The following is a 27,883-nucleotide window of genomic DNA, read 5'->3' on the forward strand; positions in this document are numbered from 1 at the left end:
TGGAGTTCAGTTGCAACCTTGGCTTTCCTGGTTTGCTCCCTGCAGGACCGGACCAGCACAAAATAATCCTCCTTGGAGGTGAATCCTGTCCCGTATTAAACCCTCATAAGAACTGTAGGGTGCCTATGCAACAATTTTAAAAGCAACCCCCCTACCCCATAATTGTGTGTGTGTCCATCCATTTTGGGGGATGGAGAGGGTAGGGAAAGAGTAGTCTAGTTGCATTTACTTATTGCAATGCCTAATACAAATATTTCCATAATGAAAGCATAACTATAAATGTTAATCTCTATAGCAGTTCTCTGACTAGTTGCCTTTCCACTTTCAAATCAGTTATTTAATAAGGAAACGTTAAACTGAAAGCACATACATGCACGCTCAGTCTTGGCAAAAATACATAAAAATTGCAAAGCCCAGTGGACGTTACAGGAAACAGGAAGCCAACCAAGTAAATAAACTTTAAATGAAGGATTATTCTTAACTTGATAGGCACCCTTTCTATTAAAGAAATGGAAGAGATTTGGCGCTCAGAATTAGTAGTAGTCCTACCTATTGAGCCAAAGGAAAATTGATGTTTTCCCTTCAGTGATTATGGAAATGAAGGTGTGAAATTGCCAAGTGGTATCCATTATCAGGTATCCAGCTACTGACTTTGTTATAGTTTCAGAGTAACTCTCATAACTTGTTTCTTGAAAGATGTACTAATAGAGGGGTAGCATCAATTCTTAAAAGGATGCTGTTAACTTATATATTTCATGAAGAGAAGTAGGAGAGAAATTTCTCCAGCTTCCCTTTTTTCCAAGATATTACACCCCAAGATGGGTAATGAGGGTTAATTAGAGACTAAATGCTGCATCACCAGGAAGAGAAGCCTTGCCTAACTTCCTTTCTTAACTTTGGCAGCAGTGCAGTTCCTGCCTTAGAATATGCTTGTGTTCAATTATTATTTCAGCAATATAAAAATGTCTGAGAGATCACTTTGGGTGCCTATACATGTGCACACCCGTACTGTGCAGTAAATATGGTGACTTATGCCAACTTGAGCGTAAATTTGATACCTGCATCATGCTGATTAGTTACTGCATAGTAAAGCGTATGTTGACATCTTACTGTGCAGTAATACTGTGTGTGGTTTGACTTGGGGCTATCTTTAGTCCCAAGTCAGTCCACATAGTGTTAATGTACTTTGCCTGCACATGTAGATGCCGGCCCATTCCCGCTTATTTGGCAGTAATGTACTGCACAGTAAATTTAAGCTAGCATAAATATACATGTAGACATACCCTCTAGGGAGGGAAATGGTGATTTTCCCCTCAAAAAAAATTATGTTGAGAAAAACTTACAGAACTCCATGGAAGGAGCAAAAAGTGCATTTGGTTCAAAAAAATAAACTGTCCAGCTCAAGAACAATAATTTAATTGCTTTCCTTTCCTCCCCATAAGCCCCCAGTATAGGCTTCTAAAAAGAGGGAACTTAGTATGAAAGTGCCACTTCAGTTTTACAGCCAATATCACAGTGTTTAATGTAATTATTTTTTTAACGTATTAGTACATTTGAAAACAGTAAAGATGCACTGCTTACAAAGAAAATCAATGGTTTCTTTTTAGAAGAGGCGCTCCAGCCGGCAGGTTAAGAGAAAGCGTTACACAGAAGACCTGGAGTTTAAGATTTCAGATGAGGAAGCGGATGATGCGGATGCTGCTGGAAGAGACTCCCCTTCCAATACTTCTCAGTCAGAGCAGCAGGTCAGTTTAGCATTACAAATATGAACAGTCAAACAATTAAATCTAAGTAGTTAAAAATGATAAGTGTTGCCCCTCCCACCTCATCCCCCACCTTCCTCCCACAAGGAGTTTCATTTAAATTTGGCTCACTGTACAAAGCAAAATTAGTTGTTTAGGTTCTTTAAAGGCTACGTTCATTCATGGGTTTTTTTAACAAGCTTACAATATATAATTTGACACAATTTGGTTAAATTAATGGTCTCTGCTAAGGAGAAGCCTGAAACTAGACTGTAAGGAGACTGAATTTACCTCTGTGAATTCAGTGGTCTGGCTTCTTTGACTTTAATAAACCACTCAAGCTTGTCTCCTGCTGCTAGGCACCATAAGAACCCCTTTATGAAATTACTGCCTTGTAGTACCCAGCAGGGTACACTTTATTCTCCGTGCAATGTAAATGATGGATAAAATAGTTTGAATAAAATGAAGGGTAATAATGTAGGAATGACTGTTGTAACAATCTTATTGTTTTGTAGTGCTCTTTTCATAGTACTACTTCACTTAACTAACTGACAATCTATTGGTGAATGTATACATGCTTTTTGGTCCTTCATTTGGCAATTTGTGCTGTGTTAAGCTCTTTGAAATGTAGTATGTGATCTCCATTGTTAAATGTCTCTTGCAGAAGAGGAATGGTATGTTTTCCTGCAGCTTTAATGGTGGGGACCAACATATTTTTGACAGCTGTCACATAGACACTGTTACTCTGAATCATCAACTGGAACATCTTCTGGCTTTCAGAACATAGGGCTACTGAAGGCATGTTCAACTTTGTGGCCAGTTACTTTTCCCATATAATTAAATAACAAAAACACTTACACATCTTTGGCTTATAGAGTGCATCGTTTGTACAGTTCATTCTCATTATATATGTAGATGAAGAGTATAGTTAGCCTCTTGCTGTACAAAGAACATAAATTTCAATGGATTTAAGAAAGCATACAATACAGTTGAGTACCTCAGTTCACCTAGTAAAAAAAATTTCATGCAATGGAATGCTGTTAGAGAACATTAAAAAAATTAAAGAAAACTTATAAAGAACAAACACACAATCTTCACTTTTGTAATTGTTATACAATATTTATCTTGTAGGAATCTGCTGATGCTGAAGGTCCTGTAGTAGAGAAAATTATGAGTAGCCGCTCAGTAAAGAAAAAGGTAATATTGTTTTCATTAACAGGGAAGTATATTACTTATGTTTAGCTTTTTATTTTTCATTTCCAAAATGCTTTTAATATTCCCAGCCTGAGGAGGAGGATTCCCTAAAATGCGTTTAGATGAGTGTGTGTGGGGAAGGAACTGTGCACACGCATGTGAGCATGCATACTTATTGTGATTTGTTTGTATTATAGATGAATGAATATGTACATAACCTAATCCTTATCACCCGTTTCATATAATTTTCTGTAAATGTACAAATAAGGAATTTTACCTCCACAGCATAGCAGAATTACTCTGCTTTTCACTTTTGAGTAACAGATTTGGGGCTGATTATGAAATGGAAGATGTCCTGGTCTTGAATCACATGTTTTAAATCTTTGACTTTTGTATTAAGACTTTGGACAGGTTTTATTTTTTTCCTTTTTATACCTTTTCCTCACACAGACAGCAAAATCAATGTACGTGTGATTATACACAACCAATCACATAAAAGTCTGACGCTGCCATGTTAGGTGCTGGCAAAAGATCTTGTGAAGTTATCACACATCTCTTCAAATCCCCCAGCCACAGTATGTCAGTTGCACAGTCAGGCCACTGACTAGGCAATTCAGTCTCCCTACTTACTTCAGAACATGATTGTCTTGTATAGCAAAGTAAAACACTAATTCCATGCTGTTAGGTTTCCTTGAATTATTTCTGTTCTCCTGGAGATGGGCTGATATAACAAGCCTCTAAGCCCAAATGTATTTTCATAAAATATTCTCTGTTGTTTTACTTGTGTTTATGCTGTAGGTTTGGTGCCAAAGTTCAATTTGTTGCATAGAAATATGAGGCTCAAATCCATCCTCACTTAATAACATGATATTTACCCAGGAGTGCGTACTCCAGAAACAGATAAGAAAAACTTTGCCTTCGTTGCTGAAGTGCTTTAGTATATTTTAATGTTTTATTGACCATTACTGCTGGCCATACTGGTCTTTAACGTAACCCTATCGCATATCATGAGCCTGTTTTTGGCTGAATTTCTTTATTGGCCTTGTCCTTTAGTCTTCACAGCATATATCCTCTTGATTTATTATAGTGCATAACTGTATTACTTATTTCAAATTATAACCTTATTTTTCAGATAAACTTAATGTAATCAAAATGTAGTAATTAGTTGTCCTGATGGTCCATGAAGCGAGAGAGAATGTGGTCTCATCATAAATGTCTTTACGTTGGAGGCAGTTTTGCACCAATTATTCTTCTCTTCTTCCTCTTCCCTGCAAACAAAGGTGTGATTACCCATGGGGAGTGCGTATTTTGCTGCCGTTTGTGGGAAGTGGTTGGTCTGCTGCCTGCATGTCTTTGATTGCAAGCTCTGCTGGAGGCAAGCTCTATTTTGAGCTCTTCCTTTAATGTTTTTTATGGATTGCATTTGCAGGTTTGAGGGGTGTCTCTCCTCTTTCCCTTTTCTTCCATCCCAGCCCTGCTACCTATCCCAAAAAATGGATTTGAGGATGTTTAATATTAAACATCTGAAGTACCCAACTGTGCTTTTATTAGAGCTCTCTTGTACTCTAACGTCATCAAAACCATGGTTGCTAGATTAGTAATCAAAGTAAAATTGGTGAGTTCAGGACCAATACATAAAACAAACATGAGAAAAGGTTTCAATGGGAAACCTTTCAGCAAATTAGAGTGTAACAAAGACTTTGTCCAAGCAAAGGACATTAGTTAATGACATTTCTTTTGAAACAGCCCCTTGTCATAGAATTATATTGTTTTTGACAAAGTACTTTGAATATGGTCAGGGGGCTGCCAAATAATAGATGTATCTTGTGTGTGCACACACACATGTGTATGTGTGTACATACACTTATGTCTGTTTTAAGGAGCCTATGACATTAAATTTGAAAAGAATTAGTTTCAAGTCCATAGATAACAAATTGTAAAATATATGTAATTACATTAATCTTTATCCTTCAGGTATAGAAATTATTTCCTCTTATCCATTTTAAATTCATTATTTTTTCTTGCACTGAATGCTTCTGTAATAGAAGGGAAACAAAGAAAGTAAATTGGCCTAGATATTTTATGTAGTAATTTGGTTATGTCTGTCATGTCATCTCTCTACATGCAGTTCTGATCATTTTATTTCGTCTTCCATGTCTGTAATCATTTTGCCACCCATTTTGGGATCCCTCTTCCTGCTGCATCTTCTTGAGATTAGAATGACTGGAACTGAATATATTATTAAAGATAAAGATGTACATTTATTGGAAGGCATTATATTTTCAGCATATTCTTTCAACTCGTGACATAACCTTTTTACTACTTCAGCTAATATAAGATGAACAGTTTTTATTGAGCTTCCCACAATGCCCAAATCTTTTGTGAACTGGCTTTACTTAGAATCCAGTGATGTGTATGAATAGTTAAAACTATTCTTATCAGTCTGCCTTACTTTGTTTTTGTCACCAATGAATTTTATTTGCCATTGTACTGACCATTTGCCTAGCATTCAATTATTTTTGAAAGTTCTCTTTCTGAGTAAATTAAATTATTTTATCAGCAAGTGTTTCTGTTCCTATACCGTGGCAATGGAAATTTACCCAAGGTGCTTCACTAGTATGTTTTTTTTTTTTTTTTAATCTTCATTTGGAGGAAGTGGTCGCCTGAATCATTCTGTAGCATGCAGTTCAAGCACTTTGTCAATTCAGGCCTCTCTGCTAAGATTGTAAACTAAGTTGCCTATTTAGTGCCTCATCTGTCCTATATACCCTTAATTTCCAAACCTGATATGCACTATTTTAGGGTTCATCTCTTTAATCACCCTACCTTGAAGAACATGTATGTATGTATATATGTGTATATATAATATATAAACAATATACTTAATCTGACATTTTTTAATGAATCATGATTATGTTCAGGATCACACTTTAGTGAGCAGTTCTACCACATGCATATTTTGGTTTTGAATTGGTTATGCATTAATATATTGGCAAGCCTGGGGGGGGGGGGGTTCAATGGGAGGAAGCATATAGATTACAGTTTTGCCTACTTTTGTAAAAGGTGGCTTGTTTTTTATTAATGTAAGGGCTATAGCCAAAATAACTATCTAATAATCATTAACCAATTTTTCCCCCAAAGTATGTATTTTAAAGGGTCATTTAGAAATGAGGTTTGTAGAATGCTGTGTAATAAATACAGTTCTACCTAGTTTGGTAATCTACTAGGTAATAATGTAGTATTACATTCTGGTACTACAAGTTCTATGCTTAGTCAGGGTTTTTTTATATTAAATCATTGCTGAAATGATCAGTGGACCTGAGAATTTTCTCCAACCTGCTATGAGTATGCTATGTTAACTGTCTTTGAAAGACATTTGATATTAAACTTACCAAATGCTTTTAAAATGATTGTTGCCCTTAAGTAAAATCAAGAGGTTGGACAACAAAGCGTAAACCCTGATTTTTGGTTTGCTAGGAAGTGCTCTTCTAAATGATTGGTTAGGCATAGTGGTGTCTAATAAGGCATAGGCATAGTGGTGCCTAATATTCACACTCAGAGAAGTAAAGTGAAGTATGAGCAAATCTGAATTTGCTCATACTTTGCTTCTTTGAGTGTGAATACTGGATTCAGGGATAATGACACTTTTCTGTGAAAAACCATGGCAATATTCAGGTATCCCCATTGGAGGTGTCCTCATGAGTGACTGACCCTTAGAGACTTGCTCCCTAGGTTAGGGTTATTGTTCTTCTAAATGGGGGAACCAAGAGAAGCTGGAAATAGCATCAAGAATAGCTTCCCCACACTGATCTTGGTAGAAGGCACTGTTACTTTCTTTCCGTAACCAAAGCCCAGGGAGTGTGTGCTGGGAAAGAAATACGTTTCTCCCTTGGAAGAGCATAGGAGTAGTGGGAAAAGTGGGATTAAAAAAAATCTATGAACTAAAACCGAACTTGGAGTAGCAGCAAAGATAGAATTACCTACGTAATGGAATATTGCTAATACAGGTGTTTGAAAGATATGAGATTCTAGTATCCAAATAGGCTCTTTTTTGTAAATATGTTAGAAATCTGTTCTCTGAGATTTGAGAGCAGGGGAGAATGAAGGGCCTTTAGTAGAAAAATACGTGTATGTACTTCTGAAAATAATGCTTTGCACAGAACCCCTCTGCTGACTCTGGTTACCTGTGCCATATGCATTGATTTTGAAAATTCTGTAGTGTGTTAATTCAGCAAAGATGAATTATTATTCAATTTAATTTGTGACTTGAACCAAATTCTAACTTTGAGGCTGAGGCACTGTGCTTAGTTTGTCCTATTGTGAGGTTCAGGAATAATGCTTTGTTGAATTACTGCCATATGTTCTACAGTGTTGGGATGGGTTAAGGGCTGTCCTGACCCTCAGCAGTGAATTCCCTTGGTTGTGCTGGTTTGTATCACAACTTTAACCTTGCTTTTAAATGTAGTTTTTTTTTTTAGGGGTGTTAATTTAATTTGGCTGCTCTGTATATGAGACATCTTGCCTGAACAAATTTAATTGCACCATTGAGTAAAACTAAAACCATGAACAGTGATGCACTAAAATTATAACAGAAGTATAAGGTTTAGTTTTATATGACTTCTTGTTTAGAGTTATTAACTATATGGAAGCATAAACCCCCATTAAAACTCTATTTTAAAACATTACAAAACCCACAATGTAAAGTTGCCATGAGCCAGCCAAAAATAATACATATGGTATTCAGGAGTGCAGTTGCTAATTGGCTGCTGCCTGAGAAAATGGTACACTTGGCTTCTACTTAACACTGTGGGTTTGGCAGAAAGCCAGATTTGGGGTGAGGTTGTGAATGAAGCTGCATGTGGTTAGGGAGGAGTTAAAATGATTCATGTCTTGGAAGTTGTAGTAAGCAGTGCAGTATATACTAGTATGTACTTGGGTAAGCTGATGGAGGAAACTCCTTACCCGTATACTTTCCCCCACTTCCCTTCAGACCCATCTTCCGCTGCCCCCCCCTTGCCCCCCCCCGGACGCACACATTCTCACTCTTCTTAATCCGTGCTGCTTTGGGGAAACCTTCTGTGTTTTAGCTTGAAATGATTTTAATTGCTACAAATTATAGTTATATACACAGTTTAAAATTTACTTTATTGCAGATGGAGAACGGAGAGGAGGTGGAACTAGAGGAATTTTATGTAAAGTACAAAAACTTGTAAGTAAGCTATAACTTTTTTCTTTAAACGTGTGTCTGTATGTTCTAAATACTTGTTAACAAACGTAGTTTGAATATGACATAACGTTATCATCCCGCTTTAAGAATTATTAATGCCTATGACAAAAAAGCAGATAAATAGTAGACAACAGAGAATAAATATAAGTTTTGCTCATCAAACTAAGTTATTTCTAATATTCCTTTTAAAAACAAGGTGAGTGTTCAACAAAATGTTTTATTTGACTCCTAAATTAATTGTTTACAGCAGTCTTGCTGGCAGTTACATTTTGCAGCTCCAGTGTGGGCAACAGAAACATTGTAACGCCACTTGGGCCCTGAGCTATAGTGTACTAGGGTGGTTCCCACTGGGATGCTGTGAGCAGTCTAGGTGTTGTTTCCACTGCCACAGAAGCCAGAAAAAACTGCCCTGCATGCAGGGCTGTGGTATGGGCAAACACTTCTGCACTAGAATTCTCTGATAAACCTAAAGCAGGTAGGGGAACTGGCTTGGGCTGGAGCCCTTCCAGGCCCTGTGCCCCTACCCTTCCTCCCCCACAGATGCTTCTCCTGTGAACAGAGGCACATAGGACAGATCACATATCCCATGTGCCTCTTGCCAGGAGATCATGTGCAGGACTGGACCAGTAAGGGCTGCAGCACAAGCTTGTTCTTCTGCCTGCTTTCAGCTAATCAAAGAATCCTAGTGAGGTAGGAGAGCACGCACGTGCCACAGGCCTTCCCAGTCTGGCAGTGTACCTGGAGGTGGCGTCACTCATTTGAGAATTGCTGGGGCAGCTCCAACAATGGCTTTCAACCCAGGGTATCACCATATTTAAATGAGCAATGGAGGGGTGCCGTGATTCTAAAAAGCTTGAGAACCACTGGTGTGCTCAATCTGTATACACCATGCAAAAACTGTCAGCGGATATACCTTTTTAGAGACGAGACAAAGAATTGGGGAAACCTATTAAAAGGGTAAAATTCATTTAAGAACTGTTTCACATTATAATTAATTTCAGAGTATTTGACTCCCATGTACACATGCAGCTTTTGTGCTTTTTATATCATGTTGATTTTACATCATGCTGATAGCTTGAATCCTCTTTATTTTGTTTAATTTAACTTGTAATTTTTACTTTAACTATGTGTGATAAAAGCTTCTAAGTTGCTTAATAGTAACTGCAATATCATGAGGACCTTTTTATTAAAAAAAAAAAATCAAACCTAAAAATAAAAACAACTTAACGGTAGGTTTATGGCAACAGAATATTAAATCTTGAAAAAATGTGATAGGCTTAAACTATGAACTGTTGAATATCCCTAAAGTATAACTAATGTTGCCGTATAGTTAGGGTTAATTGACTTGCACAGGGCTTCTAATTAGTTACACTGGAAATATGCAGTGTAGAAAGTGATGGATTTAAGGGTATTTTTAGATACCATCAATGAATTTAAATTCAGTTCTACTTTTGAATGTAAAATAGTGAAGTTTATGCAATGTGTTTTGAAGCATTCTGAATGCTCCCAATAAAAACTGTGTTCACAACTCTGACTCAGACTGTATGTGTGGTATGTATATATGGGTTATATTGATTTATTTTTGTGACCAGCAGTATTATGAGCTGGTAAGTGCCTTTGCTGTCAGTAAAGATAATTCATTAACATTTCATTTAATGAAAAAGGTAGTAGCCCAGATTCCAGATAATACAGTGCTAAGAAAATTGCCATATATATAGTACCATTAAATCTATGTTTAATATTTATATAGCACTCTTTCCAGTGAAGATTTTTTAAAAACTATTTGTATTATTTTACAGGGAATTGTAGATTATTATTTTGGAGAAAGGAAGAAACTTATGAATCAATTTGTGAAGATTTGAGGGGTAGTAGTGGGAAAGCTGAAATGCATGCAATAAAAACACGTGGGCATGTATTGTTTTGAACAAGCTTTTCTATATTCCATCTTTTAGCTCTTATCTTCATTGTCAGTGGGCATCTGTGGAAGACCTGGACAAAGACAAGAGAATTCAGCAAAAGATTAAGCGGTTTAAGGCAAAGCAGGGCCAGAATAAGTTCCTTTCAGAGGTATGACTGATTTAGATTAGATCTGTAGATTTTTTTAAAGGGATATTCTGATAAATGCTTAAATCTTATACATGCACAAGATTTTGAACATCTGGTTGATATAAAATGAGCTTTCATCCCAGCGTAAAAATGTTCATGGGCTAAATTTAGAGGCTTTCAAGTTCAGTTATACAAAGTAAATCATCTTCTCAGTTTATTCTTTCCTGCTGGTTCTTACTTACTGCTAAATGGTTAATTGCTCACTTTCGTAAACAGGACGTTTCTTTGTCTTCCTGTTGCTTGGTTGTTGTAAGGAACGTCTCACAATTTAATGTGGACTTCTCAATGTGAAAATGGGACAGACTTGCTATTTAAAGTACCCAAAGGAGAGAGCACAAAAACTCTGCATAATAAAAAATGATGTGGTTTCCTTATAAATTTATGGTTTTTGTTTCTAAAGTTACCAGTTTGTGTTCATGCCTAGAATTTAGAATTTTGAATATAATGCAAGCCTGGACTTGAGAGCCCTACTTTTAGCTATCTGTAGTGACTTGAAAAGACCACTGTATCTAGGCTGAGTGCAAGTCCTCTTCAGATTCTGTATTGGATCTCTCCCCTGAGCAGCCAATTATGCCAGAAAAATGCATAGCATTTTACTGATATGGACTACTGCCCACTAGGGATTCTGAGCTTTTGATCCTCAATTTAATTTCACTTAGACACAAACCCTAGTGCAGTTGGGGTGCAGCCAATAAAAAGGATAGATTTTCCTGACTTCTACCTATCTCTGTGAAAGCTTATCTTTCAGAAAAATTTGGTTATTTTAGGCCAAAACGGGTTAGTGACATACTCTGGTTTATGCATTTTATTTATTATAGTAATTCAAGTTAAGCAAGGCCTGTAGCAAATAGGAAGCTTCCATAAAAAAATCATTATTATTGGATTCTGACCAAATAAGTAAATGAGGCTCTTTGTGTAAAACTTATCAAAATTCTACAATTTTAAAGGTAAAGAGTATGTATGAACATCTATGAACTCTAGGTCAAAACATCTCAAGTTTCTTTTGGGATAAGAAAAGAAAGTTGGAAGATAGCTGTAAAGAATAAATTGCATTAGGAAATTCTAATAACTAAGGAGCAATTGGATAAAATGAATAGTAAAACCAAAAAAGAACCGTGTAACTTATCAAACTTTTTGAAAAACTAAATTGAAATTTGGCTAATATAGTATATTACTAATATAATGCATACACTTTTATGCATCTTATCTATAAAACTATTCTTCATTGACTAGGCCACTTTTTTCTGTTTTTGTTTTTAAGTGAATCATCCTGTCATGTCTGCTTAACAGATGATTGCAGGGTTTTGGGGGGGCTTTTGTGGGGGGGGGTTGTTTTTTTAACTAGTCAAATATTTATAGACATTATTAGTGGTCTATTCTTTTTTTTGCCCTCCGTCTCCACTATCCACAGTCACTCAAATAGCTTTTCATGTATTGCTCTATAATTTTTAACTATTTTGCACGCATACCAGCAAGTACAATTTAGTGAATGGAAGAGGGACTTCCACCAAATTGTGAACTTTTGGATGAGTGAAGAGGGGGGAGATTTTTGGTTTGATTCCCATTTTTGGAATAATAATCTCTGAATCTTGTAATAAAGCAGGCAGACAACTGTAGTTATGATAATCTAATGGCACTTAGTGTACATGGCTCTAATTTCTTTATTGCAAGCTGTAGTTTTCAAGAATGCTAAATGCATTGCATGCCACAAGCCTTTTCGATTGCTCATTAGTGAATTGTAATTTCACACTTCATTTAAAATATTCTTAAACATTCTCTCACAGTAAAAGGTTTCACACAGTAATTAAGAGGCCCAGTTAACAAAGTCTGAGAAGTCTGATTTCCTCACGGGGAATGATCTTGCTGAATTGTAGCATTTCAATTAACATGCTGAAGTTTGCCAAATATAAATTTTATGTCATTATGACCCAAAATATTATTGCCTAGTGAAAAATATATTTTCTGCTCAAAAGAAGCGCTAATAAAAAGATTGCTTTTTCTCCTTTTTTCATTGGCTGTTCTTTAATAGATTGATGACGAGCTTTTTAATCCAGATTATGTGGAAGTTGATCGAATCATGGACATTTCACATAGCACAGATGATAATGGAGAGGTAAAGGAAACTATAAGTGCATCTTCAGTCTTTAGCTATCTGTCTTTCTAAATATTAGTGATTTTTGTTGGCAGTGTTGTGTTTTAACCTAGTTGGACGTGTTGATGGAGAATATTATGACAAGAAACCGTATATACACATGGTCTAAGTTCCTGGATCTAAGATTTTAGGGGTCATCTGCTTTTTAGTATTCAGAATACACAATATTTTTCCTAAGCTCTTGCCATCTGTATGTTTGTTAATCTAAATGAAAATAGCAAGCTTTTTTAAAAAAAGGAATTTACAAAAGATAAGTTTTTTCTTACATACAAGAAAGTTTTGCTCCCCCCTTTAACATAGTGCAGTAACTAACTTCTTTATGTTAATAATTCAAGTTCAATTAGAAAAGCTAGATTTTAAGGAAATTGAAGTTACAGACTTTGTGTAATGATTATTTAGATATGATGATCCCACCTTCTAATTCACCCTGTCCAAAAGAAATGGGCACTTTGTTAATCCTATCTTATTGTCATTGTATGAGTATTTCATTTGTCTGCCCCTTGCTTGTTATGACCTCTTCCTCAAGCAAGATCACTTACATGGTTGTGTTCTGAGCAAATTCCACTGAGCCATTCTATTTTTGAGGAGAATTAAAGGCTTTTAGTCGCATCTATTGCTGTTTCAGTTTTGCTGCGTCTGTGAATGATGGCATTTCCTATTGACGCCTACTATTTTAATGATAGTGGGTTGACTGCTGGGAAGTTTCTGATCACACATTGACTGTAAGAATACATCTTACTATATAAATGTGTGGTAAAGGTTGGGAACTTTCATACCTGTAAAAGAAGCTTGATTTTTTATTCTGAAATTTTGGTGGCCTAAAATTTCACTTTGCTGTTTGTCTTGATGGTGAACTTCCATCTCCTTCATTAAAATTTTACATTATTAATTGTTAAGATAGGAGCTGCTATTGCTTATCACATTTCTTTTTAAATGTTAAGCCTTACAAATTTGTGTCTAGACTATGTATTGTTGTTCAGTACTACAGCTTTCCTTTTAAACTTGGATATTTTCTTGTTTCTAATTAATAAAATCTTTTTTCTTAACTATTAATCGAAACAAAGCCTGTGACTCATTATCTGGTGAAGTGGTGTTCACTTCCTTATGAAGACAGCACTTGGGAGCTAAAGCAAGACATAGACCAGGCTAAGATCGAAGAATTTGAGAAACTGATGTCTAGGGAGCCAGAAATGGAGCGTGTGGTAAGAATTGGCTCTGTACAGAAGATTTTACTTGAAAATAGCAAAGTAATGTGGTTTTTCAGAAACCACTAATGGGATTTTCTGTATTTGAAACAGGAGCGACCTCCTGCTGATGACTGGAAGAAATCGGAGAGTTCCAGGGAGTATAAAAACAATAACAAACTCAGGGAATACCAGTTGGAGGGAGTAAACTGGCTTCTTTTCAATTGGTACAACACGTACGTAAATTAATTTTATTGGAGAAGTACTACTTTAGAATAGATTTTATCATTTAAATTTAATGTTCATATGTTACAAAGAGATTTTAAGAAGTGTTTAAAGTCTTTTTATTTATCTTGCTTAAATTATGTACGCGAATAAAACACTGGCTTTATTTATATTATTTTCACTTAATATTTTATTTGATTCATATTTGTTTATATAATTTAGTCATAATAATAGCCTTGAGAGAAATTTACAGAGAAATAAAATGTGCATCTAGAATGCTTCTTATGCATCTGTAGATGATGCTAGTTGACCATAATTTTGAGACGGTATGATTTCTTTCTAGCATAAATCCATGCTGGTTTAGTAATCTAAAATCTTGCAGATTTTAACTTTATAGATATCTTTGTTCTGTAGTTCCCACGTTTGGAATAGAACCATAAGGCGTTTTATCATTATTTTCAGACGAAACTGCATTTTAGCAGATGAAATGGGGTTGGGAAAAACTATCCAGTCCATTACATTTCTCTATGAGATATATTTGAAAGGAATCCATGGTCCTTTCTTGGTTATTGCACCACTGTCAACAATTCCCAACTGGGAAAGGGAGTTCCGCACCTGGACAGAGTTGAATGTGGTTGTGTATCATGGGAGTCAAGCCAGCCGGCGGACCATTCAGTTGTATGAAATGTACTTCAAAGATCCACAGGTAAAATCTGGCTTTGTTTGTTTTTTTTTTAAGTTGTAATCTAGGATCAAGTAACAACATTGTATTGTACAGGGTTCTATGTATTATGAGAATTAATTAGACTCTTTCTGCTGGTAGAGAGTAGATTCCAGCCAGTGGCGAATACCTGTGTTATATGACAACAGTGCTCTCTTTTTAAATTACTAATAACCTGGAATTGTCTGAAAATGAAGAGGGACCATGTAAATATTTCAGTAACTTGCACAAGGTTTGCACTCTTACAGAGAACTGGGAAAGAGCAGCTCAATGGGGAGGCTTTTTAATTATATCTAAACATAAACTGCTATGCATTTTACACAGCTCTAGCAATAGATCATATTTCATAACTTTCCAAAATATAGTTTGTGAATTTCATTATTAACTTTTGTGAATTGTATGACTTTTTTTGGAATCAGTGCATGACTATGATCTTGGTAATTCTAGTACATGCGGCAAAATGTGGATAGGTGAATAGTTCATGCTACAAATAAAAATATTTGAGACTTTTTTTTTTTTAACACGGGAAGCAACAAAGCAATATTTTTAGAACATAATGCTGTAGTTACTCAGAGTGCACTGAAGTACTAATTCTGAAAATCTGGTTCATCTTTCTGTATGCTGAAGCATGCTGGAGATAGCATAGTTCATTTGCTGCCCTCTTAATTTTTGACAAATCTGTCCACATTCATTCCCTTATTACAGAAAATTGAGTGAGGCTACATTTCCCAGAAGATAGTTTGTTTGGTTTAATAGCCAGTGAGCTAGCAAGTCTTGAGTGCTGAATCTATAGAGGTTAATGGTGTTTGCAAGACAGTTTTAAGATATTACAAGGATATTAGAATTAAGCGTGTTTTCTGAATAATTGGATGCCAGTTTATAGTTAATGCCAATCACCGTGAGTTTATGGAAAGTATTTGGTTAAATTAGCTTGATTTCTTTTTCTGATGATATTTCAACTCAGGTGGATTAAGGATATATAGTTGATGTTATAGACTTTTCATAAGTCATTTGACTTTGATTTTGTACCACATGACACTGATTAATAACCTGGACTTCTAAAAAGCAAATATGGGGAAAAAATGAAATGGATTAAAAGCATTGTAACTAATCAGTCTCAATGTAATTGTAAATGAGAAATAGTCATTGAGAAGTACATTTCCAGTGCAGGTTCTGGAAGGCATCAGTTGGCCCTAGGCTACCTAACATGTTTATCAGTGACGTGGAAGAAAACGTGCAGTTGTTGCTGATAAAGTGTGCTGAGGATACAAAGATTGGGCTGATGATAAACAATGAAGAGGACATTTCACAGACACAGCCCAAGTTGGATCACTTGATAAAAATGGAACATGCAAATGACAACTCTTGCAGTGCAGTTGAATGTAAGCTCATACATCTAGGAACAAAGTCTAAGACTCGTAAGGGGCATCATCTATTTCACTAATGAAAAAGGAGATTGAGAGAACTCAACTGGTCTAAAATTACCTATATGAAAAAAGGAATGTGGTAATTAGGGGTTCTTCAGTTTGATAGGTAAATATCTAATGCCTGGAAACTGAGGCTAAATAACTTCAGACTAGAACTAATGCGCAAATATTTAATCATTAAAGTAGTTAACCATTGAAATGACTTGGCAAGGATTGTGATGGATTCTCTGTTACTAGAAACTTCCATGATCTAGGTGGGATGCTTTCTTCAAAGAAAGCTCTATTTCAAAGGGGAATAAATTTAGAAAAGTACTGTGGTCTATATTAAACAGGAAGTGAGGGGCAATTGGAGTGATCCTTTTCAAGAATGACTCTGAATGAACTAATGTGATTTTCAGTTTTCAGAATTATATTTCAGGTTTAAAAGGAAAAAAATGCTTGGTACCAAATAACTGTAATAACAGTGGTCATTCAAATGTGTCTGTGTGATCCCACAGTAGTGTGCATGAACTTCATGCATGCAAGACTTGATTGTTTTTAATTATCTTTTCCTCTTAGCACTGTACAGGTGCCTTTTGCCACCTCATGCTCCCAAAAGAGTGGCATAAAAGTGACATAGCTACAGTTTTCCCTCCATTCCCCAATATTGCCCATGAAAATGAAATGGAACCTGGCATATGTCCAACTTGTTTTTCTCAGCTTTGGCTAAATTTCACCAAACTCTTCATGAAACCTTCAGAATGTTATCAGTTCATCTGTAGCACCATATTTCAATCAAAGAAAGGTCTGCTCTTCCTCACTCCTGGGACACCTTTTCACCACCTTTTGAGGAAGCTTCATTATTACTAGTACCAGTACTGGAGAACTTTTAAATGAAAAGCTGTTAGAGTTGCCAGGATCATGGTTGCCTTTCATAAATTGTTTGATTCTCTGACAAAGCTTGGTGCAACAAAGAAGACATGTTAAAGTGCTTCTAAGGACAAGGCAGCTGGACTTATTTGAAAGAACATCTTACTACTCTTCCTCAACAGAAATGCCTCAGGGACAGATTATGGTGCCCACCTGTCCCATCTGTGGATGCATGGCATCTTGTTTCAGGATGATCTTTATAAATATGCTAAAGCTTGGAATCATGTGTTTGAGTCTATATGTTTTCCTTTCTTCTCTGGGTAATGCAGGCCTTGGCAAATGACATCTTCTCGGTGCTCTACCTCAACAAGCAAGGGAGTACTCTGTCATTTCTTCTGTACTTAGAATCCATGAGTCATCGCCACAGGATTTAACCCCATTGTCTATGCATCTTCTGATGACAAATTTCATAGGGAGGCACATGGTAACAACTTTAAGCAGTTGTTGCAGAAGTCAGTCGTTCAGCCAGTATTTCAGCAATGGGAGAATGTGTGCTGGATCTGACAGAACACAGGATGTCATCCAGCAATTGAGCTTCTGTTCCCAAGACAGTGCCTTATCAGATTTCTTCTGCTAAAATAGGTACCAGGCCTGCTAATTGCTCATCTTACCCATTTCTGAGTGATTATCTACAGGGTCACCCAAGGTCAGATCTGACAAGACAAAGGTGATCTTTATAGCTGCTTACTAGTGGAGGCAATATTGGGCTGACAGACTGTGTGCGCCATTTTGTGTGTCCATTTTTTATCTTTCATTCATCTTGCAATGTGGTCATAAGTGATAGTCCATAGCCAGTTTTTTTTGTATTCAGATCCATAGAATCTCCTAGTTCAGCGCATTGATTTTAGCATTTGCACAATCCTTACACAAAGAAGGAAACAATGTATTAGGAAAATCAAATCCAAATAAAAATCATGCTATATATAGGAAAGTCAGTATGATCTGAACCTAGGTGAGGCTGTAGTACCACAGAACGTCAGCTACAGGCTGAACTTAGAACAAGCTGGATTGGCATTTAGTTCTTCCCAAATCCACATTGCAGCAATATTTGACTTGTCATGCCCTCTAACACAGCTGTGCTTAAACTTCACAAATCTGATAGAATTAACATTTCTCAAGGGCTTCCTGCATATTTGCCCATCTATTAGACTCAGCTATATTGAAGATTCTCAACATTATCCTTTTCTGGCTCATAGAGCTTATTTGAGTCACTGCTGGATTGATCAGTACAACAACTTACCCATAAAACAAGTACTTTATTTTGCTTTTTTTAATGGTCATTACCCTAGTGCAAGTTCTGAGCCCTTTGGCTGGCTATCCCTATATAACTGCTGGCAGTCCAGCCCTATGTGAAGCTGTGAAATAGTCAGAGTTTAGCATAAATTGACATAAATAAATAGTCAGTGTGGATACCATAACCAGTCCTTCCTCCTTCCTCTTCTAAGAAATATTGGCTTTGAATTGGGAGGGAATAGTGGTTGTTTCAGCCTTTATGTTTTTGTGTGGGAGCATGAATCTGCACAATTTCCCCCCCACCCCCGCTCCCACCGATCTTAATGTGCATATATGAAGTTTGTGTATATCTACAGTGGGATTTACAGTACAAGAAATGTTTCTACTAAAATATTTGTGTAGTAATAGGTTTGTAAATACTATGCACAGATCCTACAGTCATGCACTGACCCTGGTCCTTTCTTGGGCAAAAATAAATAAGTATAACAGCCAGTATAAAGCCATAGACAGTGTTTGCATTCCTCTGTCATATTGCCAACATCAAGGACTGGATAAATTTTAAATAGTTATGCTCATTACACATACCTTTGTACTTTTTGAAATATATAACAAGAGCTTGAGAAACCTGAACTTTTACTTTCTTTGTTCATTGGTAAGGTTTCCCACTATAATAATTGCTGTTCACTTAGGGTCGTGTGATAAAGGGGTCCTACAAGTTTCATGCCATCATCACTACATTTGAAATGATTTTGACTGACTGCCCCGAGCTGCGAAACATTCCGTGGCGTTGTGTGGTAATTGATGAGGCTCACAGACTAAAGAACAGAAATTGCAAGCTCTTGGAAGGACTCAAGATGATGGACCTGGTCAGTGGGTGTTTTTTTTTGGTTTTCCTATACTTACAATTGTCCTGGTCTGTACCATCTTCAAAATATTTAATTCTTTTCCTTTTTTCCAGTAAATCAGCTCACTCTATTAAGAGAATTTTATGAGAACTCTTTTTAAAGGACAGTCATATGGACAGATCTCTAAACTGGGAATGTTGAAGTGCTGAATGCTTCTCTGATTCCTTCCTTAAACCTTGAAAACAAATCTTTCCTTCAAAGATAGAATCCAGAGAAATCTTTGCCTTTGTTTCCCAATTTTGCTTTCATTTCATATTTTTTTTAACTCTTTGCACTATTTAAACATTGACAGTTGTTTGTTTTTAAATGCATATAAGCTAGAGAACATGGTCAAGCTAGATGCCATATATATATGGTATGTGGGGGGCTTATTTGGGGGATTTTTTTTTGTTTTTTAACCATAAAAATACAGTTTTATCTTCTACTTTGGCTGATGGATTCCATAAAACGTAAGAGGAATGAGTAGATTAGACTCCAGAATTTAACATTGTCTTCCAACAAGAAACGGAAGTAATTTTTAAGTTTTGTATGTCTTTTACATTAAAAAATAAATGTGCACAACCAGTTTTTTTATTTTATTTTTTCCTTTTTGGGTCACTTTTGACCTTGCTCCCAGGGGACAGAAAATTAATCAATGTATATTTTGAACTGTTGTGTAAAGACGTTATTTGTTAGATAACAGTTACCAGAGGAAGGATGGGCTTACAGTTGTGGCAGTTGAGTGGGACTTCTGCTCTAGTACAAAATTCCTGTTTGACCTTGGTCAAGTCACTTATTATATCTCTGTTTTTTCATTTCCCATTTATAATGTGAGGATAATGGCACTTTATTTCTCTTTCTGACTGTGTTGTCTATTTAAACTAATATTTTGGGGGCAGGCCTCTCTTTTTTTTGTTCAGTTCCTGACACGCTAAGTAGTTTCCAACCTTTTTAGGCTGCAGACCAGAAGTGACTGCAGACCACCAAACCGCGGACTGACAAATTGTGGACCAGCATACTGCAGACCGGAAGTGACACAGCATACTGCGGACTGGCAGCCAATCCTTTTTTTATACTAAAAGGGTTTCCTGTCAGTCCACAGCATGCCGGTCACTTGCGGACTTCTGGTCCGGCAGCCAACCCTTTGCTGTGGCCTGGGGGTTGGGAACCTCTGCACTAGGGCCTCAGCTTAGATGGGCTTCTTGGCATTAATGTGACAAACAAATATGTATGGTCTTTCCCATTAATTCACAAAACCTAAACAAAATCTGTTAAAAAAAAATTGGTTGTCTTGTATTGCTTAAGCAATACATAACTTTTAAATTTATTCCTACTGCTCCACCCTACTTCTTTCTGTACTTGTGTTTCCACCTTAACTTTTCCCATAGTCTGTATTGTATATGTCAGCCACTTTGCCACATCTTCCTTCTTTTTTCATTGACAAACCCTGGCAGTACTACCTCCTGGTTTCATATATATATATATTAACTGAACTCGCACACACTCGTACTCACACTCACACTTTTAAACAGCGATAGGGATCTGTATACAAACAAGTGTTTACCCAGTAGGTCTTGAGACTTAACAAACCTGCTCCCTTTTTTTTTTTTTTTTAACTGCCCTTTCTAGGACTACAGGAATAATGCAGAATGTGTTACTTTTAAAATAAAAAATAACATTCTTTTATAGGATTGCTTTGAGGCAGTTTAACAGGGGCCAAAGGCCCTGCTACTTTGAGAGGGGAGAACAGCAGTCTAGGGCTGCATTCTGATGGGGGCAACTGAGCTTTGGCTAGCTACTAAGTAAGCAACTCAGCTGTGCAAGCTGCAGCAGAGAGGAGCAGGCAGCTTACTGAGCTAAAGAAAAGACACCTAGACTTAGTAAGGAGCTGAGTGGGGGGGGCGTATAACTAGAAGTAGGAGGTGGTCAGGGAAATAAAAGCTCAGCCGTGAGCCAGACCAGGCAGTCAGGCCTTACTCTGAAGAGAAGGAGCTCTAGCCTGCAGGACTAGCTGCAGAGAAGCTGGAACCTAGAGTGATTTTTGCAGCAAGCAGAGACTGGTGGGTTTAGGTTGGGGTATAAGATTGTTAGAGCCTGGTGGGTTACTGTTTGTGTTTTGTGTTTAACTTTGAGCAGAGGACTGAATTGTGGCTGTTGGGGAGGATGGCGGCCATGGGAGGCTCCTGGTAGAGTATTTTGTGATAGCAGCCTAGCCTGGGTCAGGGACTCAAGAGGGCTGAGGGCTAGAGATAGACTTCAGCTCTCTCTGCTTTGGGCTGTCTGGTGAAGCTGGAGTCTGGGAGGGCCTGCAGCCAAGTCGGGGCAAGGGGCCCAGAGGCAGGTGGAGACTGAGAAGGCTAAAGCCTGGTTGAGGGGCTTTAGCTTGAAACAGGATGAATCCAGAACAGGACCAGGGGCCCAGAGACAGAGTAAGGCCAAGAAGGTCAAGGGCCTGGTGGTCTGATGGATGGGTCCAGTGAAGCAAATCCAGGTAGGGTCAGGGCCCAGGGAAATGAGTTGAGCTTTGCCAGCCCGTGTGCCTGGGGATGGGCCTGATGAACAGGACCAGAGGGCCCAAAGAAATGAATCTGGAGTGACAACTGCAAGGCATGGGCATAATAGTAGTGTGGGTGGCTGGAGGCCACAAACAATTAGATTCTTTAGGGCAGTTTGAGCTGAGAGGGCCACAGTTAAAGCACTAGGGTAAGTTGCTGCCTGAAGGCACTGACAGGACCAGTAGGCCTGATCAGTCAGAGGAGCAGGTGCCAGTGGGGCACAGAGCTGGGGGTAGTGGGTTTTTGGGATCCATGGCCACAAGGCAGACACCAAACAGTCCAGCACAGCATGGAAGGCTAGGCCAAATCGGGAGCCAGTGGATACTCAGGGACTTCAGGGAACAGCTTCCAGATATAAAATACAGTTCTATCAAGGCATAGCAGATAGATGAGGAAGAGGTCACCCTGAGGAGCTGGAGTGGAGGCAGGGGGCTGCTCCTGCTACATGCAGCAATTGTGTCTGTTCCTAGAGCAAAAGTAAATCAGTCTACATGCAGCATATTAAAGAACTTATATTGTGTACTCAGGAGGGTGGGGAAAGTGGAGGTGTTAATTCCTGTTGCATTTGTCCCGTCTAAAAGTCTATCCGATTTGTGGAGGCAAATGTATAGTGGTGGCAAATTCCGAGTGGCAGCAGGCTGGCTGGTCAGCGGACTCTGGTAATAAGTTGACAGTAAAGATTTGGAGTCATATCCCAGTGTGCTATGGGAGGAAGGCCACAGTGTAGAATGTCATAAAGATTTTCTGATGAGCCATAAAGAGGCAGTTGCAGAATTTATTGAAACAACTCTTGAGAAAAGCATAACAAGCAGAGACATGCTTTGAAAATGAACCTTCGTAGATTTTATTTCTAGGCAACTGTTTTATTCTTGCAGGAACACAAGGTGCTGCTTACTGGTACCCCATTACAGAACACTGTAGAAGAGCTGTTTAGCTTACTTCATTTCTTGGAACCAGCTCGCTTCCCTTCAGAAACAACATTCATGCAAGAGTTTGGTGATCTGAAAACTGAAGAACAGGTAATTACTCATGCACACTCACTCTTCTTTTCCTGTTTAGGGAGAATGTCAATTTAACCATGCTACCAAGTCTGAATTTTATTTCCTGCAAGTAATTCTTAGTGTGTTTAGAACTGGAAAAGAAACTTGTTTTATATATTTGACAACACATTGTATAGTAAAAAAAAATTCTCTCTGCTGTTCAGCCAGTCAGTAACTGGGAGATACAAATATTATGTATAAAGAGATTGTACAAACAATTGGCACAGGGATCAGGACAAATGTAGTATGGGAAAATGCTTTTGACTTATTTGATTAGGTTTTCAGTTGACATTGTACCTTGAGTGCTTCTAACAGGAGAGAGGGCAGTTGCTTCCCTTGATACAAATTAAAGTTTTGCTGTTGGCTCCAGTGGGGGCAGGAACCTATTTGACCCATGTTAAGAAGTAATATAACCCAATAAGGAGAAAATTCTTTCTGTTCTTTATTCAGAAATTATTTCTTCAGTGCTGTCCTATTAAAATCATGCTACGATGGCTTAATCAAGTACTCAAAAGTTAGGCAATGCCAGAAACAAGGTGTTATGAATGCCACCTTAACTTGTTCTATTTGTATATATCTACATGTGATGGTTTTAATCATATTATTATGTACTGCTTCATTCCATAGGATCTGATCTCAGTTTTTCTTCAAAGCATTTAACAGTTGAGCGCTTGACTTTGACCTGTATTTTTTCCTTGTAACATAGCTTTAAGTACCTTAAGTTTTAAGAGAGAAGAAATTGAGAAAAAAATTATATCACTGGAAATAGTAATTTCTCTCTTAATTGCATCAGAGTTGTAACCTTTGGATATGCAACATAGTCCCATATCAGTTAAACTTAGTTTCTTCTGCATGGAAAAACCACAGAGGGGAACAAGAAACATCACTTCACCAATGGATTCCCTAGCTGTTGTTAGATAGCAAAAGAATGTTTAAACATGACTCCTGGGTTCTACTACAAATAATCAAGGGGAATGTGAACTAGTGATTTAATCTCCCCCTTGTTTCCCCCTTGCCACAAACCTTACTTTTTTAAATCTGCAGCAGGAGTGATCAGCCTGTGGCACAGAGCCTCTGTGTGTGGCATGCGGCAGACTGGGGAGGGGATAGACAGCACAGTGGTAGGTAAATAGGGTAGGAAGCAGAAAGTAGAGCAACACATCAAGCAGAGAGCACAGGGCAGAAAGCACAGCAGCAGATTGGGAAGAGAAGGGGATCAGAGTGGCACTTGGGATGCATCTACATATGTGCTTTAGTACAGAGTAGACTAATTGGTTCCACAATAAAGCATCACAGTTTACATGTGCACTGATATCAGGGCACAATAAACTAATTAATTCTACCATAAGATTGTATTGTCGCAGACGGTACTATTTTATGGCAGAGTACTTTACGGTACCAAAACTCATGTGTAGACACTGAGCAAGGCTGTAAATTGCACCCAGTCAGACCAGCCAATGAGGGGCCTCCACTACCCCAGTTCAAATTGCTACTGTGCAGGGTGCACAAGTAGATGGTGTGCCTGGGAGCAGTTTACTCCGACTCAAAACACTCTGGAATTTATTGTGTTGCATTAACTGCACGTGTAGATGCACTTAAGGAGGGTGTAAGACTAATTAGTGGCATGCCTGCCAGAAACGTTGGTCTTCATGCTGGTTTGTTAGACATAATGGACAAAACAGGAAAGACTGTCGTCCCACTCTCACTTTTAGTGCTCTGCTCTACAGAGGCCCCCAGTAAATGAGAAGAGGAATTGCAAGGTCATCTTAGGCCTTGTACAAGCATTCAGTTTCTGCTGGGAAAGTCACTGTTCTCCCAGAAGAAACCAAAAGTATACAGATGCTCAGGCTTTTTCTCTTGGAGTAAAAATGGGTGCTCTGTGAGGAAAATAACCTGGGAACTACCAAGGTTAAATCACTTGTAGGAGAGTTTCTCCTGGAAGAGTGATTGTATGTACTGTTACCATGCCCTGAAGCTTTAAGTTTTGTGTGCTAAGACATTGAAGGTAGTCTAAAGCAAATTCAACTGCAAGCCTTCAGCAAACCCATCGTGAGTTTGTGCAGATTGAGATTTTTTTTCAGAGGCTTAGAATTTGGCCAGTTTTGGGGAATTTTAATGGAAATGAGAAAAGGGATCTTTCCAACCCCAGGAAAAAAAAACCTGAAACATTATCAGTTTGTCTTCAGGCACACTTACTTCTTCTGTTTCACCCAGCTGTCATGGCTGATGTGACATGATGATTCCTGCATGGGAAATCTTGATCCAAGTGAGACTTATTTCATAACATCAGAAACATAATCTCACCTGAGAAAAATACTGCTGAACAGAAATGATATGGTACTGTTTCATTTTTTTAAACTTTAATAGTGTGTATCCCCTAGGCTACCCAAGGCAAATTCAATCATTAGTTGACTCTAAGAAATGTTAATGCTACTACTTTTGAGCTGTGGAGAGAAGGGAATTTTAGAGATCCATGTTCTTTTAGGCTGACAATCAGTTACTCCTTAAAATTGAAGGTGGTGCAATATTCTTTTGAGAATCAAAAACTTAATATTTGAAACTTTGCTATTCCTGTCAATAAATAACGGTGTGTGTGTTCCAGGTGCAAAAACTCCAAGCTATTTTGAAGCCAATGATGTTAAGACGTCTCAAGGAGGATGTAGAAAAGAACCTGGCTCCAAAAGAAGAAACCATCATTGAAGTTGAGCTGACAAATATTCAGAAGAAATACTATCGTGCTATTCTTGAAAAGAATTTCACGTTTCTCTCCAAGGGTGGCGGCCAAGCTAATGTACCTAATCTTCTGAACACTATGATGGAACTTAGAAAATGCTGCAATCATCCATATCTTATTAATGGTAGGTCAGCATTTTTCTCCACTTTCTCAAAATGACTATGAGGCAGTTAAGTATATTACAATTTGGTTTCAGTATGTATCCTGCGATTCTTCTCCTTTTCATTGAGTTCACATAAAAGCAATGTGGATGGATGGGGAAGGATAGTACATTTTTTACTCAATCTGTGAAAGACAGCATAGTGACGAATTTCTCTTTAAAATAAGTCTTGGGTCTGAGTTTAGGATTGCTGCTTAGAAAAAGGTATTCGCCATAAAATCATTTGTATAGGTCTGTCAAAAGAGTTCTTGTCCTGATAGACTGAGAAATGAGAGTATTATCAGGTTTTTATAGTTTCTTATGCTCCTACTTCTTTATTTCAGATTAACAGCTAGAGCAGCCAGTAACAATTAATTAAAAAAATACTTGTTACTTGTCTTTCAGTGTAGCATTGCTCTCTAGATCAGGACCAAGTATAGTAAGTGCTAAATGATGGACCGGTATAGTAATACCATCTGAGAAAAGAAAGATAAATACAGTTAATTGAACTACAATGCATGTTGATCAAATTTAAGCCTACCTTCTTTTCCAACTTCATAAATCCAGTTCCATCCTACTGGTTTCCTGCCTACTAACCACCTGTTTACATTCTCTCCATAGTTTATCATACGTGCTGTGTTACAGTAACTCCCTAGTTTGAGGACCATTTCTCTACTGTTTCATATGCATCACTAGTGCTAGGAACGCTTCAGAATTTATTATAGACTTTCTTTGAGCAAGTATATAAATGATCTTACCAGAAAATAGATCGGCCTGTTCAGGATGTGGAACTGTTTGTGCTGGTATTTAATTTAACAAATTGAGTTTTGAAATAATGCATCGGCATTGTCTACACTTGTAACTTCATTTTATTTTATGAGTCTTGTGACATTTTGGTGGTTTCCTTAAAGTCTCATGTTTTGGAGTCGGATAGCGGTAGGCAAGACTATCCACTATTTTTTCAAATCAAAGTTTCTAGGCCCCCCCCAAAAATGTGGACCTTTATAAAATTAAAAAACAGAAGGTAAATGAGAAGAACCACAAATGTTTAAAAATATTATTAAAACATTCTCCCAAGGGATTTTGTTTGGATGCTTTGGCCTGACGCAAATTTCATGACAATGCTGATTGAACAAGCCTCAGACTTTGAAAAATCATGATTGCCATTTTTTAAAGATGAAATAATACATTTTGATACTAGGAAAGGAATTTATCATTCTAGGAAAGAGTCTTTTATAATTTCCTGGGCTTTTATTCTCTAATAATTAACCTATTTGTACGAAAAATGGTGACATAAGCTTGTTGCAAGGTCTTCAAAAAGAATTATAATGACAGCACAGCAACTTTGCATCTCAATTCTTTGTAAAAACAGTTTTTGCACTAGCAAGATCTCAGCATTATAAAAGAAAACAGCTGGTGATTTTTTTTTCATATTTTTGCATTTCATTGCATTAGTGCAGGTATCATCGGTTTCTAGGTTATTGGGTCAAATTCTCCCAGACTCGCGTTTACTTCAGTAGCATTTAATAATTGTGCACTTGAGTTTTTGAGTTCGTGGAAGTCTTTACAGGGATGTAGTTTTTGAGTTCATAGAAGTCTTTGCATGTGATTTTTACTTGATACCAATTTACCAAACTTGTTTTTACATATTCTGCATTATGTGGAATATCATTTGTAAGTCTTGAAGCTTTTCACTGTCCTTTGATTGATAGGTTATGTGGTACAGAATGCTTGGTGAATGCCACATGGTTATTCTTATGGCTTCTTGATTGGCTGCGCCTAGGTAGTACTCAGCAGAAACTGTTTGATTGCTCTTCTTGGAGGGAGTGGCCATATTTTGTGTAGTCTCAAAGCAACATCTTTTGTTTTTCTAGGAGCTAGGGCACTGGGCTTTCCTTAGTAACCATTCTCAAGGACTCGGAGATCATGCCTCTTCTGAGAACTAGCAGCAGGAAGTAGCTCTGTGCTGGTCTGCGCTGCAGTGTTGTGGGGGCATATGGAAAGGCTTTTTCTTTCGTGACCTCTTGTGTGTCTGGAAGTCATTCTTGACTGCAGAGAGTAAAAATGTAGTTGTCCAACTGATTGTTCACACATCCAGTGCCTTTCTCCTCTTTTGCTCCCTATAAGAAGTGAATACTGACTTAATTAGTAAAAGATATGGGGGGAAGAGGAGGGTTGCATAGGTACAAGAGGCTGTTACGGAAGTAGGTGTTATCCAGAACAAATTCTGAATTGTTTGAAGTTCCCCAGTTACTAGGATTTGCGTTGAGACTTGCTATGGTGTGGCTGACTTTCTGTAATGGTTCATTATGTAATGGCTCCAGGCCAAAGCTACCATGGAGCTGAGGATGGCAACCCAAGTAAAAGACAATAAGAAATTGTTTTTTAGATATATAGGGAGTAAAAGGAAG

At 37.6% G+C, this 27,883-nt stretch overlaps 1 protein-coding gene across 2 annotated transcripts in view; it reads left to right on the forward strand.

Moving 5' to 3' along the window:
* CHD7 (chromodomain helicase DNA binding protein 7) overlaps nt 1-27,883 on the forward strand; it is a 156,256-nt gene that overhangs the window by 102,891 nt on the left and 25,482 nt on the right. For both annotated transcript variants that reach the window (XM_019548501.1, XM_019548510.1), the window contains 11 exons: nt 1,608-1,745; nt 2,874-2,939; nt 8,090-8,145; nt 10,116-10,230; nt 12,299-12,382; nt 13,486-13,623; nt 13,720-13,841; nt 14,293-14,536; nt 18,810-18,986; nt 22,435-22,578; nt 25,202-25,457. In XM_019548501.1, the coding sequence (XP_019404046.1) occupies nt 1,608-1,745; nt 2,874-2,939; nt 8,090-8,145; nt 10,116-10,230; nt 12,299-12,382; nt 13,486-13,623; nt 13,720-13,841; nt 14,293-14,536; nt 18,810-18,986; nt 22,435-22,578; nt 25,202-25,457 (1,540 nt within the window). The remainder of the gene's footprint in view (nt 1-1,607; nt 1,746-2,873; nt 2,940-8,089; nt 8,146-10,115; nt 10,231-12,298; nt 12,383-13,485; nt 13,624-13,719; nt 13,842-14,292; nt 14,537-18,809; nt 18,987-22,434; nt 22,579-25,201; nt 25,458-27,883) is intronic.

This window comes from Crocodylus porosus, unplaced genomic scaffold (assembly GCF_001723895.1).
Source record: "Crocodylus porosus isolate Cpor-Errol unplaced genomic scaffold, CroPor_comp1, whole genome shotgun sequence".
Classification (NCBI taxonomy): domain Eukaryota; kingdom Metazoa; phylum Chordata; order Crocodylia; family Crocodylidae; genus Crocodylus; species Crocodylus porosus.